Raw genomic sequence first — 15,057 nt, 5'->3', positions numbered from 1 at the left:
AATTGAGTGCTACTTTAACGTTCCTTCTTCTGTTGTGCTTTTGTAAATTTCTCCTAGCATTTCCTTTGCTGTTTACTTACGTTTGTCCAACTTGCCTTATTTTGTTGTTTTTGTTCTGTTTTGTTTTGTTTTAGGTGCTTAGCAGCCTGAAGCTGTGGTTTTTAGTTTCTCTCTCTAGTGGTAAGTGGAAAAGAGGGATGAGGAAAGGGCTTTACTGGCCCAATCAGGAACAGAAACTAAGAACCCATGACTGTATTCTCTCCCTTGGACTTCCCTGTATATGTTACCTGACCTGTAAACAAGTATGCCATTGCCAGTTTACTATCATTAAAAGGTGTCTTGTTGCATTTTTTGCATTTTCTTTTCTATCCCCATTCCTTACCTTCAGTACCTAAAAGTGACTTGCAAATAAAATATGCTCAATGAATTTCCATTTAACGAATTTATTCGTTAGCTTCTGTGTGCCTTTAATTAATCTTGGGCTTTAAACATTTTTCTGTAACTGTCTGTCTGTACCTGGCTAATTACTTCGGTCCCTTGTAAGATTCTACTCCAGTGGTAACTACACCAGAAAGACCCTCATTCCCTTCCACCAAAAAAGTTCTGTATTAGGATTCTTTTGGTTGAAAGAGACACTAATGTAGCTTATGCCTTCCACCTAAAAGGGGACTGTTGCTTGACGTGGCTAGAGTTGACCTCAGGTATGAGTTGATCCTAGAATCAGGCTCTCCCTCTGTTTGTGTTGGTTCCTTTCCTGCCTGCTTCTTTCAATATAATGGCCTCATTTTCATCTGTCTCCATCAGATTGTCTCTGCCTGGCAGGAACCAGGACCAAATAGTTCCAGTCTTGCAAACCTGCAGTTGAGCGACCCAAGAAGAAAGGGGACTCCTTAGTTTTAAAATGCCAGAAAAATACTCTAATTTGACCAACTGGGATTACTTCTCATCCCTTGGACCAAATTGTCATAGCCAGGGAATCAAGAAACACAAGACACATAACCTAATGAGATTTAAAGGATTTCTAATTTATTTCCATGGCATATGTATATTAAGTGAAATGTTTCTGAGATATAGAAACTTTTTATGTCCATTTATATCAAACTTAAATAATGTCTTTACTAGTTATTTTGTAATTTTGGAATCAAGATAGTTAAACTCCAGAAAGACCATTTCTCTAGAAAAAGAATTTAGACAGTGCTGATACGTCATTTTCTACCATGCTGTGATTGGCCTAGACTAGCCCTTTGACTGAGTTTTATAGGAAGTGTGGTTATGGAGTTGGGGAAGGGATGACTTCCAACCAAAAATGGAAGGTGGGAGTATAGAGCATTGGATCAGGTCACCTCGTTTGTCTACCACAGGCTCCTCCTCACTTTGCTTTCTTCTGCCAGAACAGATCACACTCTCTTGGTCTCTCCCAGCCTTGCTCAGGAAGATTACTTTCTTAACATTTCTGTATTATCCTTTTTTGTGGCCCCAGTGCTGAGAATGGGGTCTTGCTTGATAATGCGCATTCAAAGGTGTCTGGAGCAAGTATGTATTTCTTACAGGTTGAGTATCCCAAATCTGAAAATCCAAAATTCAAAATGCTCCAAAATTCACCAAAAGTTTTTGAGTGCATGATGCTCAAAGGTAATGCTCTTTGGAGCATTTCAATTTCAGATTTTCAGATTTGAGATGCTCAACTGATATTGCAAATATTACCCAAAAAAAAATGAAATCCAAAGCCAGTCTGGTCCCAAACATTTCATATGAGGGATACTCAACCTGTGTCAGCACCTCAGAGATACTGCTGAGTTACTGGACTTGGAAAATGGCTTTAGGAATTTTTTTAACTATCTGTGAGCTGGGATCAGCCAGGTTTAACAGTCACTGCATTTTCTCTTATGGTTTGCACAGTTACCCTTCCATTTATTGCCCCACTTTTAAGAATGAGGAACCAAGGTTTATAGACAGCTAATAAACCTGTCCCAAGAGAGCAGCTAGCAAGTGTCAGAACCAACATTCAAACTTGGCCCCATCTTCTTAAAAACCAATATATGTTCATTACTATTGTTATTATTAGTTGAGAACATATTGAGTGCATACTATGTTCTAGGAATTGTACTAAATATATTCTTTGCCTGTATTAGCACACAACAACCTATTTAGGTAAGTTTTCTGTTTTGTCTGTGTAGGGGCAACAACTGAGGCGTCGAGAGGTAAATTAGCCTAGAGTCATACAGATAGCAAGTGGTAGTGCCAAGATTCAAACCAGGATTGAAACCCTTGTGTGCTTTTGTTATTTAATCCGTATTGGCTGCAAGCTCTGGATCTGGATTGAGATTTGGGAGTTACCGTTCTAGAGATGGTGGCTGCATTCTTGAAGAGAGAGTGTATTTAAAGCAGGTGAGAGGACCAAAGATTGAGCCATTAGTAACATCCATAGTGGAAAAGGAGGGAGTGTCAAGATTTAAAACAGTAGCCAGAGGACAAGACCAATTGGAGAATAAGAGTAGGCCTCAAAGAGTGCTGTGTGGTAGAAAGAAGAAGTGAAATGCTTTTGGGACTGGTGACCAAAGCTGAGCTCTCAGGGTACCCAAAATGTGAGAGCTTACAAAGTGAGCTCAGTAGAAGGACGTGCGTAGTACTTTCAAATCTGTACTATCTTGGCCTCCTTGACAGCATGCATTTAAATCATTTGAATAAGCAATGTAAAGACATTGCTCTGGCTGGCGTGTGGTAAGGTCTGCTTGGAGTTGACCAGGGTGGATTGCCACAGCAGTCCAGAAGCAGTGGGTGAGGGCAAGCGTTCTTGAGTTGGTGTCCCAGTCAGCTCCACCACTTTCTGGCTGTGTGACCTGAGACAAATTACGTAACCTTTTGGTGCCTAAATTTCTTTATTTTCAATATGGAAATAATAATTCCCTTGTTGAGTTTTTGTAAGGAATCATGAGGTAGTGTTTGTAAAGCTCCTAGAACAGTGTTCAGTGTGCTATAAGAGCCCAGTGTTAGCAGTTGTTACCAATATTACATGCTGGTGGCCTCACACCACACTTGTGGTGTGAGTATCAATCATCTTACCCATTTTGTGCTTGGTCCATTTGTTGCAGCAGGACACTATGAATTGCTTTTTATGTTATTCATATTTATTTGTATTTTTTCATAGCTTAACATTGATGCCAAAAAGAAAATTAAAACCAAGCTCCCTGCAGGTTAATTTAAGTGATTATTTTGGCACGTATTGTGCTTGAAGTTAGAATTGGATGTTTTTATATCATACTTGGAATCAGTCCACATACTCTAATAGACTTGTGATTTATTCTCGTCTAACTTTTGATGCAAGAGCGTTCACTTAAATAATGAAGCATAATTGTGTAGATTTGCAAAGATCTTGGGGGTGTTATAGACAAGGAGGCCTGAAGACAGTGATGTTTTAAAATAAACTTTTGTCAGTGTTTACTAATGTATCTAGGATCGAGATTATCTTTCTGGAAATTTCATTTATGTATGTATAGTCTAGCATTCAATGGAGGGAAAATAATTATAACAGTGATTATGGATTTCTAAACTCTGACAGAATCTTCAGGGAGCATCTGATTTAACTCCATGGTGTAGTTGAGAAAAATGAGGCCCAGAGAGTAACTGGCTAAAGTCACAGAGCTAGATAGCTGGCAGAAGGCTGAAGATAGAACTTGGATCTCCTGCCTCCCAGTCCTAACTAGTCTAACATGTGCTTATGGTACAATATGTACTCAAATAGAAATGAGTGTGAAATCAAGAATGTAATGTGAATTGGTTTTACTTTTTGATTTTCTCTTAATATAAAATAAATTCTATAAAGAGATAAATTTTAAATGTTTTTATTAATACTTCATTTTCACAAATGGCAAATGACTAGAGATCTAGTAGGAAATAGGAGGAAAAAGACTCTTCTTTGGGTCTCTGTCTTTTTTAATAGTAAATACTTAAAGCTAAATTTTCATTTTCAGTAAAAGGTAAGAAATGGTACTTCTTGGTCAAGAAAGATTATGATTCATTAGTTCCCATTTTTATGTGTAGTTTAGGTTAATTAGGAACCTTTTGAAATAGGGTGTATTGAAGCTTTAATGTATACATAAGTTGGTTGAGCAGTTTTAATTAAAACTTATCTCTATTTTGAAGTTAATTACTTTCAATACTCTGAGATTAATGAGGCATAGTCATGGCACCTCCCATGTTGTGGGTACTCCATAAATATTAGTTTGGAAATTAGGACATACTTTGATGGTATTTTAGAATCTTACATATATTATGTCATAGATTCTTTCCCAAATCTGGGGAATACTCAACAATATCAAATTTTACTGGTTCAACTTAAAATTTTTTCTTCCTATGTAATTTTTAAAACTTTCTATTTAAAAATAATTTCAAATTTATAAAAATAAAAATACACACCTTTATGTATGCATATATATGTATACACATGCACATAATTTTTTTCTGAATCATTTGAGCTTAACTTACATATACTATGCCCTCTTTCCTAAATACTTCAATGTGTATTTCCTAAGAATATTATCTTATATAAACTTACATTATAGTTATTAAATTCATAAATGTACACTGATATTTACTCTTTCATCTATATTCTTATTTTGTCAGATGACCTAATAAAGCCCTTTCTAGCCTTTTTCCCCTCTAGCACAGGGTCCAGGGTCAGCTACTGCATTTAGTTGTCATGTTTGTTAGCCTCCTTTTGAATCAAGAATATTTCCACAGCCTTTTTTTTATCTCTTATGACATTGATGTGTTTAAAGAATACAACTTTCTTTGAGTTTGTCTGTTGTTTCCTTGTGATGAGGTTAAGGTTATGCATTCTCTGTCAGAATGCTGTGTCAGTGACACTGTCAAGAGACACTTGATGGCCATCTGACACTACTGGTGATCTTAATTTTGATCACTGTGTCAGGCTGTTGCCCAGTTTCCCCACTGCAGAGTTGAGGGTTTTTTTCCTCCCTTGTAACTAATAAGCAATCTGTAGGAAGACAAAGGCAAAATTTTCCCTAGATTTAGCATCTGTTAATGATTCTTGCCTGACCTTTACCACAATGGTTGCAAAGAAAGGATGTTCCTATTCTAATACCCCAACCACACTTACCGGTTAGTCTTTGGCTTTCTCCTGTGGGGAAGAGCTGGCCCTTCTGTTTTTTGTTTCGTTTTGTTTTATCCATTTGAGCACTTCTCTTTACCTTCTGGTATAACAAAATATTTTGAGGTCATCTTGTACCTTTCTTGTCCAAACTATAGCATTAAGCACTTCTTGAGGAATCTAGTTCCATTTAGGGGGAATGATGGTAGAGACCAAGATTTGGGTGCTGAGTGTGCTCATTGCTACTGTGGTGTCTCCCTTTTGGCCCTTTTAGCAGACAGAGCTAGGAAATGTATATGTACACACACACACACACACACACACAGATACACATATTTTCGACATCGTGAGTATACACCAATGCTTTCCATTTCAGTCCATCCTCAGAGTTCTTTTTTGTCTTCCTCCATTCCATTTTTGTGTGTCCCTTCTTCCATAGTGAGACACATAGTTCCCAGCAGCATCAACACATTTATTCATTTGCTCATTCCTCTAATACAGTTCAAAATAGTTTCAGAGTTGCTTCACCTCTACTACTATGGTAAGCAAACCTTGTAAAAAGAGTTGGGAATTTGTTTGCAGTTCTGGCCTAAGACCATATATTATGGTCTTATGGACTTATATAAGTCATATATTGTCTTTGTAAGTTACTTGGGTTCTTTCTTTCTTCCTTTTCTTCTTCCTTTCCCTTCAGTGTAGTTATGTTATTTATTTGAATTAAAATTACGCTCATTTGTTTTAGTTTACCTTCAGCTGTAGGTTTCTCCCCATTCCCATTCTTAGTATTTTAATTTTAATTTGTAAATATGTAGAATATTAACATGCTCTCAAAAATCAAAACTATAAAAAGATACCCCCTTTGGCCAGGCACATTGGCACATGCCTGTAATCCCCACAATTTGGGAGGCTGAGATGGGCAGATCGCTTGAGGTCAGGAGTTCGAGACCAGCCTGGCCAACATGGTGAAACCATGTCTTTACTAAAAATACAGAAATTAGCCGGGTATGGTGGCAGGCTCCTGTAATCTCAACTACTTGGGAGGCTGAGGCAGGATAATCACTTGAACCCGGCAGGCAGAGGTTGCAGTGAGCTGAGATCACACCACCACATTCCAGCATGGGTGACAGAGCAAGACTCCATCTCAAAAAATATATATACCCTCTTTAATGTTTTAATTTGATTCCCATCTTCCCTTTTATGAAGTAAGAGATCTATAACTAGCAAAAGGGCATTTATTGTAACTGTATTCAATTTTGTGGTTATTTAAAATAAATCCTATCTATTGAGATTGTAAGGTAACTAAATTTTCGGAAACATACTTCAGGCTCAGTGATTTGTAACCTTGATTCCTGGAAATAGTAGATCTCAATTGTTTTTTCATTCTTATAACACACCAGAGAGTGACTGTCCAGTGTTTTCAGGAACTCTGCCTCCCGTTCTGCAGTGGCCAGTGGAGGTGGGAGTGCAGGAGGGACTCAGGTGTGCTCCCCAGCCCATTTTGAGAACTCCTGCTGTAGGATTAAGGAGAACATTAGGACCTCCCAAATGTGCCTATACAAAAGACCAGTGGCTGTGTGATAAGACACAGCAATTATATCTAGTAAGCAAACATAAAAAATTTTAATTGCAGATTAATAGAAGCGAATATAAATACCACCTTAGTCCCATGGTTTGCAGCTTCCTTTATTTATGGTTCAGCAATGATGCCTGTGTTGGAATTCTATAGTTTGATGATATTCTTGGCAGCATGTCTGAAAAGCCACACAACTAGATGATTTATGTCCATCCTATGTTCCCCATTTCTTTTTTTTTTTTTTTTTTTTTTTTGAGATGGAGTCTTGCCCCGTCGCCCAGGCTGGAGTGCGGTGGCGCGATCTCGGCTCACCTGCCATCACTGCCTCCCAGGTTCAAGCAATTCTCCTGCTTCAGCCTCCCGAGTAGCTGGGATTACAGGCGCCCGCCACCACACCCAGCTAAATTTTTTTTTTTTTTTAATTTTTAGTAGGGTTTCACCATGTTGGCCAGGCTGGTCTCAAACTCCTGACCTCAGGTGATCTGCCCGCCTCAGCCTCCCAAAGTGCTGGGATTACAGGTGTGAGGCACCATGACCGGCCTTGTGTTCCCCATTTCTAATACCATGTATACTAGGTTTATAAATCTTTAATCTAGGATGAAGCTGTGGCACACCAGCTGGTAAAGAGCTAAAGGTATCTAGGTGGAAAATGTCATGATGTAGCTGTGTCTTTTCTCTTTGCCTCAGCCCTAATACAGATACTGGCAGCTGCTGCAGCTGAGCGAGATGTGGTTTATTTCACCTTTGGGGACTCAGAATTGATGAGAGACATTTACAGCATGCACATTTTCCTTACTGAAAGGAAACTCACTGTTGGTAAGTAGGAGATACTCTTGACACTTGGTATCTAGATGGATTGTACACCATTCAGTAGGAACACTTGCTAAATCTGGATGAATCACAGTGGGCACGAAGAAACAAAAGCATGGCTCTGAGCGGGAAGGACAAAGCTCTCGGAGGGGCAGCATTTGCAGAGTCTTTTTGTTCTGGCAGAGTTTCATCCACAGTCTTGATAGGGTATATCAGCTTACTAAAGTAAGGTCAAGAAGCTGGAGTTAGTGTTCATTTTTACTTTTGTGTCTATAAAAATCTAAAATGGGAAAGATGAATGAGGGTAAGTTCAGATCTGAGAAGCCCCACTGTCCTATTTCTCAGACCTGCCAGCGCTCATCCAGTGTGCTTGCTACCTCAGGAGCTAAGTGTATAACGAGGGCTGCCATGAACTCCCAGGAGGGTTCATGGACGGTATACCATGTATAGCCTGTTGTTATCATGAACAAAGAAGTTGTTTCTTTAAAGAGTTTTAAAAATTTTGTTTAATTTGTGCTGGGAAAGCCTTTCAGGCGTATGAAATTCATGCTGTATTTTCAAAAGCCAAGTCTGAGCATATGCCATTTAGATTAAGATAAAACTGGAGTGTTCTTTCTAAGGTTTTTTCAATTACATACTTTAATGTGCCTCTGGTCTGACCTTTTGCTCTCCAGGAGACGTGTATAAGCTGTTGCTACGATATTACAATGAAGAATGCAGAAACTGTTCTACCCCTGGACCAGACATCAAGCTTTATCCATTCATATACCATGCCGTCGAGTCCTGTGCAGAGACCGCTGACCATTCAGGGCAAAGGACAGGGACCTGAGGAGCCGAGCGAATAGCATCTCCTCCCACCTCCCACCAGAGACGTCCTATTTGAGCTGTCAGGTGTAATATATGAATTGACTTAAGTTAATATAAATGTGTATATAATCCACATTTGTAGTCAAGGACGCAATCTCTTCCACACATATGCAGTTGTCAGTTGGTACATCTAAACTCCCTCCATCTTGACTCACGTGGACTTAGATATGTTTTATTTCTATTTTCTTCTATTTCAGTTTTCATTCTTTGATGTTTATTTCTTTTGTCCATCAGATCTCTTGTGAAATCCCATGGAAGGTTGTGCTCAGCCTGTCGGGTCTCTTTCTTCCTGCCCATATATTATACCAGTTGCTTCTGCAGCCCGCAGATGCCAGCGATGCCAGGAAACAAGTTGAAATCCAGGAATCTCTTTAACTGATTTTGCTAAAAATCTCCCTGTGAGCCTTCCCCTCCACTCTTAATATGCTTGCATTGTTTAAGTTTTTAAATTCTGAAAATTAGTAATTAGGGTTTTTTTTTCATATATGTTGCATAATGCAAACCTCCTAGGTTAAAATAGTTTCTTTATTTAAGATAGAATAATTTCCAGAAATTGTCCTTTTGAGGTATCACTTTTATCTATAATGGTTTGTCTGTCTTTTTTCCTCTGATCAGTTTTTTTTATACCAGTTTTGGAAACCGGCTGAGATGAAAGGAAATGTGGAATAAAAGGAGGTTTTCCTGATGTTGTGTAAAGAAAACAGATTCAAGAGAATTGAAGATTTTTTTTGTTTCTTGGTACTTTTTTCTTTTTAAATTAGGACTAATGTTTCTTTTGTGGTGCTTGAGGCATATGCATATAACCAAAGTTTGAGAACTGGGAACTTCATGCTGATTTGTACATATTGAAGTTTCTCTGGTATTCAAAGGTTATATAGTGAATGAATTTTCATTAATAAATCACTTTGTCAGAAACTCCCATATCATCTATATTTTATATATGTATATATAAACATATGCTCTTTAAGTGTGTCTATATGTGAGCACATAAAATCTAAATAAAATTGGACTGTTGGGAAACAATTAGGTTTAGGCATTATCTGGGTTCTGTTTAACGTCCTTTATCACAATTGTGCATTTTTAAATCTGGCGACAAACATAAATAATAATGTCTTTCAGAGGTTAAAGTGAAAGCCAAAGCCAATCCTGTGCTAACCGAAAGTAGAATTTCATCCCAGAAGCACTTACTACTCAGATTTCCAAAACAATCCTAAACCACCCTGTTGATGTTCTGGTTTACCATCAGCTGTCAGGAGACACCAGTAGCAGTCAAATCCTATTCATAAGGCACTTCAGTGGATGGCCTGACCTCCTGCTACTGGCAGGAAAAAGACAGGGCCTTGGCTGGTGGCCATCGCTCTTTTTGTTTATGTAGAGATTGAGAGGATAGTGAGATTTGGCACCTGAAGGCAGCCACTTGTCACTGAAGTTTTTTACCACAATAACTAAGATTTTTAGTCATCTCTCAAATTTGGAAGAATCTGTCTTTAGTTCTGTTGATACTAAAATCTTTCCCATTCTTTGCTTTGGTTGCAGATTCATGGTTGTTTCATGTCCTCACTTTTTCTAGCCCTACACTCGTCCCCTCCTGTGCAGCCCAAGACTAAGTGACCAGTTCTTTAAAATGTTTCATGAACAGGGTAGGTTGGTTCTTATGGTAGAGAAATCATTAATCCAAGTAAGAAGTCACCCAGCTAGGTATTCCAGAACACAGAAAGTAAGACTCTTTTGTGGAGAGCTGTGTAAACAAATGGCCTAACTCCTAACATAAATGTAAGATGGGCCAGCTAAATGCCCTTTGTTGACTTAATGTAGGAGCTAAGAGCCAGTCAGTGACTGCCATCCCCATTCAACTGGGGCCTAGACTCTAGGAAAGTAGCACTAGAGGTTACAAGGTTATATTCTAATGGAAATGTTACATTTCCCTGTAGTGAATCCATACAAGTAGGGCAAAAGGTGAAGTTTCTTTTACTGTAGCTGGAATTATATTACCTCAATCCAAACAGTATAATTTCATCCATAAAGGACAAAATTAGCTTAACAAATGAACTTTACTTGGTTATCAAAGTATTTTAAAATATGGAGACCTTGGGGATAAATTAATACAGGAGGATAAATTATGGAGACCTTGGGGATAAATTAATACAGGAGGTTCTTGGTGGTAAAAGATGGAGATCATTGTTGTGGAATCCTGCATTTTCTATTAAGGTTCGTAATAGTCCTACAAACTTGAACATAAATTTTTACTATTTGGGAAGGAACATTCACTGAAGAATTGATAATAGACTGAAAAATATAGCTGTTATCAATTAATACATGATCTGTCCTTGAACACATATTCACCATTATGTAAACCTCACATTATTTCAGCTTATTTATTCCACAGATACCAATAGACATGTTTTCACATTGTAGTATCTCCCAAATCAAAATACTTCTAAAAAGTGGTAGTATGTCAGCCGGGCGCAGTGGCTCACGCCTGTAATCCCAGCACTTTGGGAGGCCAAGGTGGGTGGATCACCTGAGGCCAGGAGTTCGAGACCAGCCTGGTAACATGGTGAAACCCCATCTCTACTAAAAATACAAAAATTAGCTGGGCATACTGGCGGGCATCTGTAATCCCAGCTACTTGGGAGGCTGAGGCAGGAGAGTCGCTTGAACCCGGGAGGTGGAGTTTGCAGTGAGCCGAGATCATGCCAGTGCATTCCAGCCTGGGTGACAAGAGTGAAACTCCATCTCAAAAAAAAAAAAAAAAAAGAAAAGAAAAGAAAACTGGTAGTATGTGTCACAATTTGCAGAAATTTTTCCTACTGGTACATAAAATTAAGACACATTTTACAATCTATGGCATCTTTTATTTGACAAAACATGGTAATTTGAGTAACAACTATATGCCAGTCACTTTAAAGCTTTGGAGCTTATAATTGTGACCAAGATAGACTGAGTCCCTGTTAATAAGTTTATACTCTAGCAGGGAACATAGACAATAGCTATAGATAGATCATGATTATTGTAAGATTCTGTAATATTAGAGTGGGGTAGTCAGGAAATTTTTTTTTAAAGGACCATTTCGGACATATACAAAAATAAAATAGGGTAATAAACCTCCATATACCCGTCACTCATCTTCAATATTTATCTGTTCATGGCTAATCTCACTTCCACCTATATTCCTACCCATTTACCCATGCCAAATTATTACAAAGTTCATCCCAGACATTATATTTTATCTGTAAATCAGTATGTCTTAAAAAGATGACCACAGCATCATCACACGCACACATCAAAATAATCAGGAAAGGACTGATTCCAAAAGATGGAGTAAACATACTTTTCTCTATTCTTTCTTCTAAACTCATTTAAAAAGCCCTGAACATTATATATAAAACAAACAAGAACACTTTGAAAGTTGGAAAAAAGAAGGCAGAATTGCTAGAGACCTTGGGAATCAAGGAATAAAATAGTGGTGAGTTCCCTGGATTTTCTTACTGCCTTGTGTATCGCATACTTATTACCAATTACTGGAGAACCCAACAACCTGGAAAGGCTGCATGCAGACAAAGGCTCAAGAAGAGCCCATTCTCTGTAGCTAAAGGACCAGGAAAGTGCAGTGAAAAACAATGACACATTGTCTACAAGACAAACACAAAAAAGGAAAACTAAGAGAATTAGTTACCAGCAGACCTGCCCTAATAAAATGGCTAAAGGAAGTTTTTTTTGTTTTTGTTTTAACAGTCCAAAGGTCTTTTGTTGTTGTTGTTACACACCTATTATGGCATGAATTAGTAGAGAATAGGTTCTGGCGGCTCAGGCTCCTTCCCATTGGTTCTCAGAAAGTGTGCTTCTCTGGGCAGAACAGGCTGGCGCCTCAGTTAAGCCCAGGTACCTTTCTCTTTGGCTTCCTTCTTTTTCTGGTCATTTTCCTTTACACTTCTCAGGATGCTATCTCACCCCTTAGAGTCCTTACTACACTCAGTATTCACATTAATCTCTTGACGAGTATTTCCCTTAATTTGTTTACAACAATGCCAACAGCATGGTGGGTAACATTGTGGACTCCAGTTTTGCCATGGGAACATTTGTGGGGTATTGCTTTTCAAACAGTTCCCATACTGATCCTACAGTATGACTTTTGTTGTTAGATTCGTGTGTATGTGGCCAAAGGAACAACTGCACGTTATAAAAGGTCCAGAGAACATATATCAGGTGCCTCTCCTCCTCCTTTTTGTGTTTGTCATTTTGGTGAATTATTGGAATGTGGTTCTGGCTGAAATACTAAAGAAATTCTTGAAACAGAAAGGAAACCATCAATGAAGGAATCTTGGAAGATCAGGGAGGAAGAGTAGAAACAGTAAAAATATGGGTAAATACAATACGCCTCTGTGGGTTTCTAAATTACATTTATTGAAGCAAAATATAATTCTGTCTATTGGGGTTTTCACTGTATGCAGAGAAAATAATTGTTATAAATGTGGGAAAGAAAAGGGGCATAGAGGTAAGGTTTTGGCTCACACAAACAGGTAAAATGTTGGTGCCAGTAGACTATGAAAAGCTATACATAATACAATGTAGTAGCTAGAGCAACCACTAGAAAGACTATGGAAAGAGATATACTCAAAAACCCTACAGATAAGCCAAAATGGAATTAAAGAAAAAAAAAAGTTCAATTAACCCCCAGGAAGAAAAAAAGAGAGAACAACCGGGAAAAAAAATGTCAGAAAAACCAAAAGCTGATTCTTTGGGAAGATCAATAAAATCAATAAGTCTGTAACCAGACTAAAAAAAGAAGTAAAGATATAAAATTACTAATATAAAAAATGGCCGGTCGCAGTGGCTCATGCCTGTAATCCCAGCACTTTGGGAGGCCGAGGCAGGCAGATGATGAGGTCAGGAGATTGAGACCATCGTGACCAACATGGTGAAACCAAGTCTCTACTGAAAATACAAAAATTGGTTGGGCATAGTGGTACGTGCCTATAGTCCCAGCTACTTGGAAGGCTGAGGCAGGAGAATCACTTGAACCCGGGAGGTGGGGGTTGCAGAGAGCCAAGATTGCACCATTGCACCCCAGCCTGGCGACAGAGTGAGACTTCTCAAAAAAAAATAATAAATGAAAGAGAGGGCATCACTATGTACCCCATGACATTAAAAGGATAATAAAGGAATATTATGAACAACTATGTTCACAAATTTAATAAGCTAGAAGAAATGGAACAATTCCTTGAAAAACACATCTGCTTTAAATCACATAAGAAGAAATAGAGAATCTATTTTATGACTACACTATGACTAGACCTATGATTTTTAAAGATAATGAATCAATAATTAATGATCTTGAAACAGAAAGCATTTGACCCAGATTTCTGGTGAATCCTACCAAACATTTAAGAAAGAATTTACACCAATTTTCTATGTCATTCAGAAGACAGAAGCAGAGAGAATCCTTCTTAACTTAATCTCTGAGGTCAGCATTACCCTAATACTAAAACCAGACAAAGACATTACAAGAAAAAGAAACTACAGGCTAATATTTCTTACGAGCATAGATGTAAAAATCCCATACAGAATATTAACAAATTGAATCCAGAAATGTATTAAGATAATTATACACACAACCAAGTGGGATTTATCCTAGGTATGTAAGGCTGGTTCAACATTCAAAAGTCAATTAATGTAATCCATTACATCAACAGACTAAAGAAGAATAATAACATGATCATATTAATAGATGCAGAAAAAGCATTTGACAAAATCCAACACACATTCATGATTAAAAAAAAAAAAACCCTTGGCAAACTAGGAATAGAAAGAAAACTTTGAATGTTATGAAGATATCTTTGGGGGGGAAAAAGAAAGAAAACTTCCTAAACTTGTTAAAGAACATTTAGAAAAAGCCTACAGCTAACATGATACTTAAGGGTGAGAAACGTGAAGCTTTCCTGATAAGATCAGGAATGAGGCAAGGATATCCCATATCACCACTCTTTTTTTAACATCATACTGGAAATCCTAGCTAATGCAATACAACAATAAAAGGAAATACTTTGTTAATAGATGACATGTAGAATTGACAAATAAGAAACTGATAAACAATTGCAGCAGGGTTGCAGAATACAATGGTTTTGGTTTTGTTTTGTTTTGTTTGAGATGGAGTTCCACTCTGTCACCCAGGCTGGAGTGCAGTAGCACAATCTCAGTTCATTGCAACCTCCACCTTAGGGGCTCGAGGGATCTTCCCACCTCAGCCTGCCAGGTAGCTGGGACTACAGGCATGCACCACCACACCTGGTTAATTTTTTGTATTCTTAGTAGAGACAGGGTTTTGCCGTGTTGGCCAGGATGGTGTTGACTCCTGGACTCAAGTGATCCACCTGCCTTGGCCTCTCAAAGTGCGGGGATTACAGGTGTGAGCCACCACGCCTGCCCAGGATATAATATAATGTACAAAAGTCTATTGCTTTTCTATACACCAGCAATTAACAAGTGGAATTTGAAATTCAAAACACATTACCATTTACATTACCCCCTGCCAAAATGAAATACTTAGGTGTAAATCTAACAAAATATGTAAAAGATGTATATGAAGAAAACTACAAAACTCTAATGAAAGATATCAAAGAAGAACTAAATAGGTGGAGGGATATACCATGTTCATGGATAAGAAGACTCAATATTGTCAAGATGTCAGTTTTTTCCT

The 15,057-nt window shown here is 38.1% G+C and overlaps 1 protein-coding gene across 4 annotated transcripts in view; it reads left to right on the top strand.

Annotated features, from left to right (window-relative positions):
* PARG (poly(ADP-ribose) glycohydrolase) overlaps positions 1–9,388 on the top strand; it is a 136,203-nt gene extending 126,815 nt beyond the window's left edge. For 3 of the 4 annotated variants that reach the window (XM_030798265.1, XM_003278183.4, XM_012503597.2), the window contains 2 exons: positions 7,371–7,499; positions 8,168–9,388. In XM_030798265.1, coding sequence (XP_030654125.1) covers positions 7,371–7,499; positions 8,168–8,322 — 284 coding nt within the window. In that variant the 3' untranslated portion in view covers positions 8,323–9,388. The remainder of the gene's footprint in view (positions 1–7,370; positions 7,500–8,167) is intronic. The other variant, XR_001114968.2, reaches the window with a different exon arrangement.
* The last annotated feature ends 5,669 nt before the right edge of the window (positions 9,389–15,057 follow it).

Source organism: Nomascus leucogenys, chromosome 18 (assembly GCF_006542625.1).
Source record: "Nomascus leucogenys isolate Asia chromosome 18, Asia_NLE_v1, whole genome shotgun sequence".
Lineage (NCBI taxonomy): Eukaryota > Metazoa > Chordata > Mammalia > Primates > Hylobatidae > Nomascus > Nomascus leucogenys.
The sequence above is the reverse complement of the archived record's forward strand: the minus strand, read 5'-3'. Positions and strand labels throughout refer to the sequence as shown.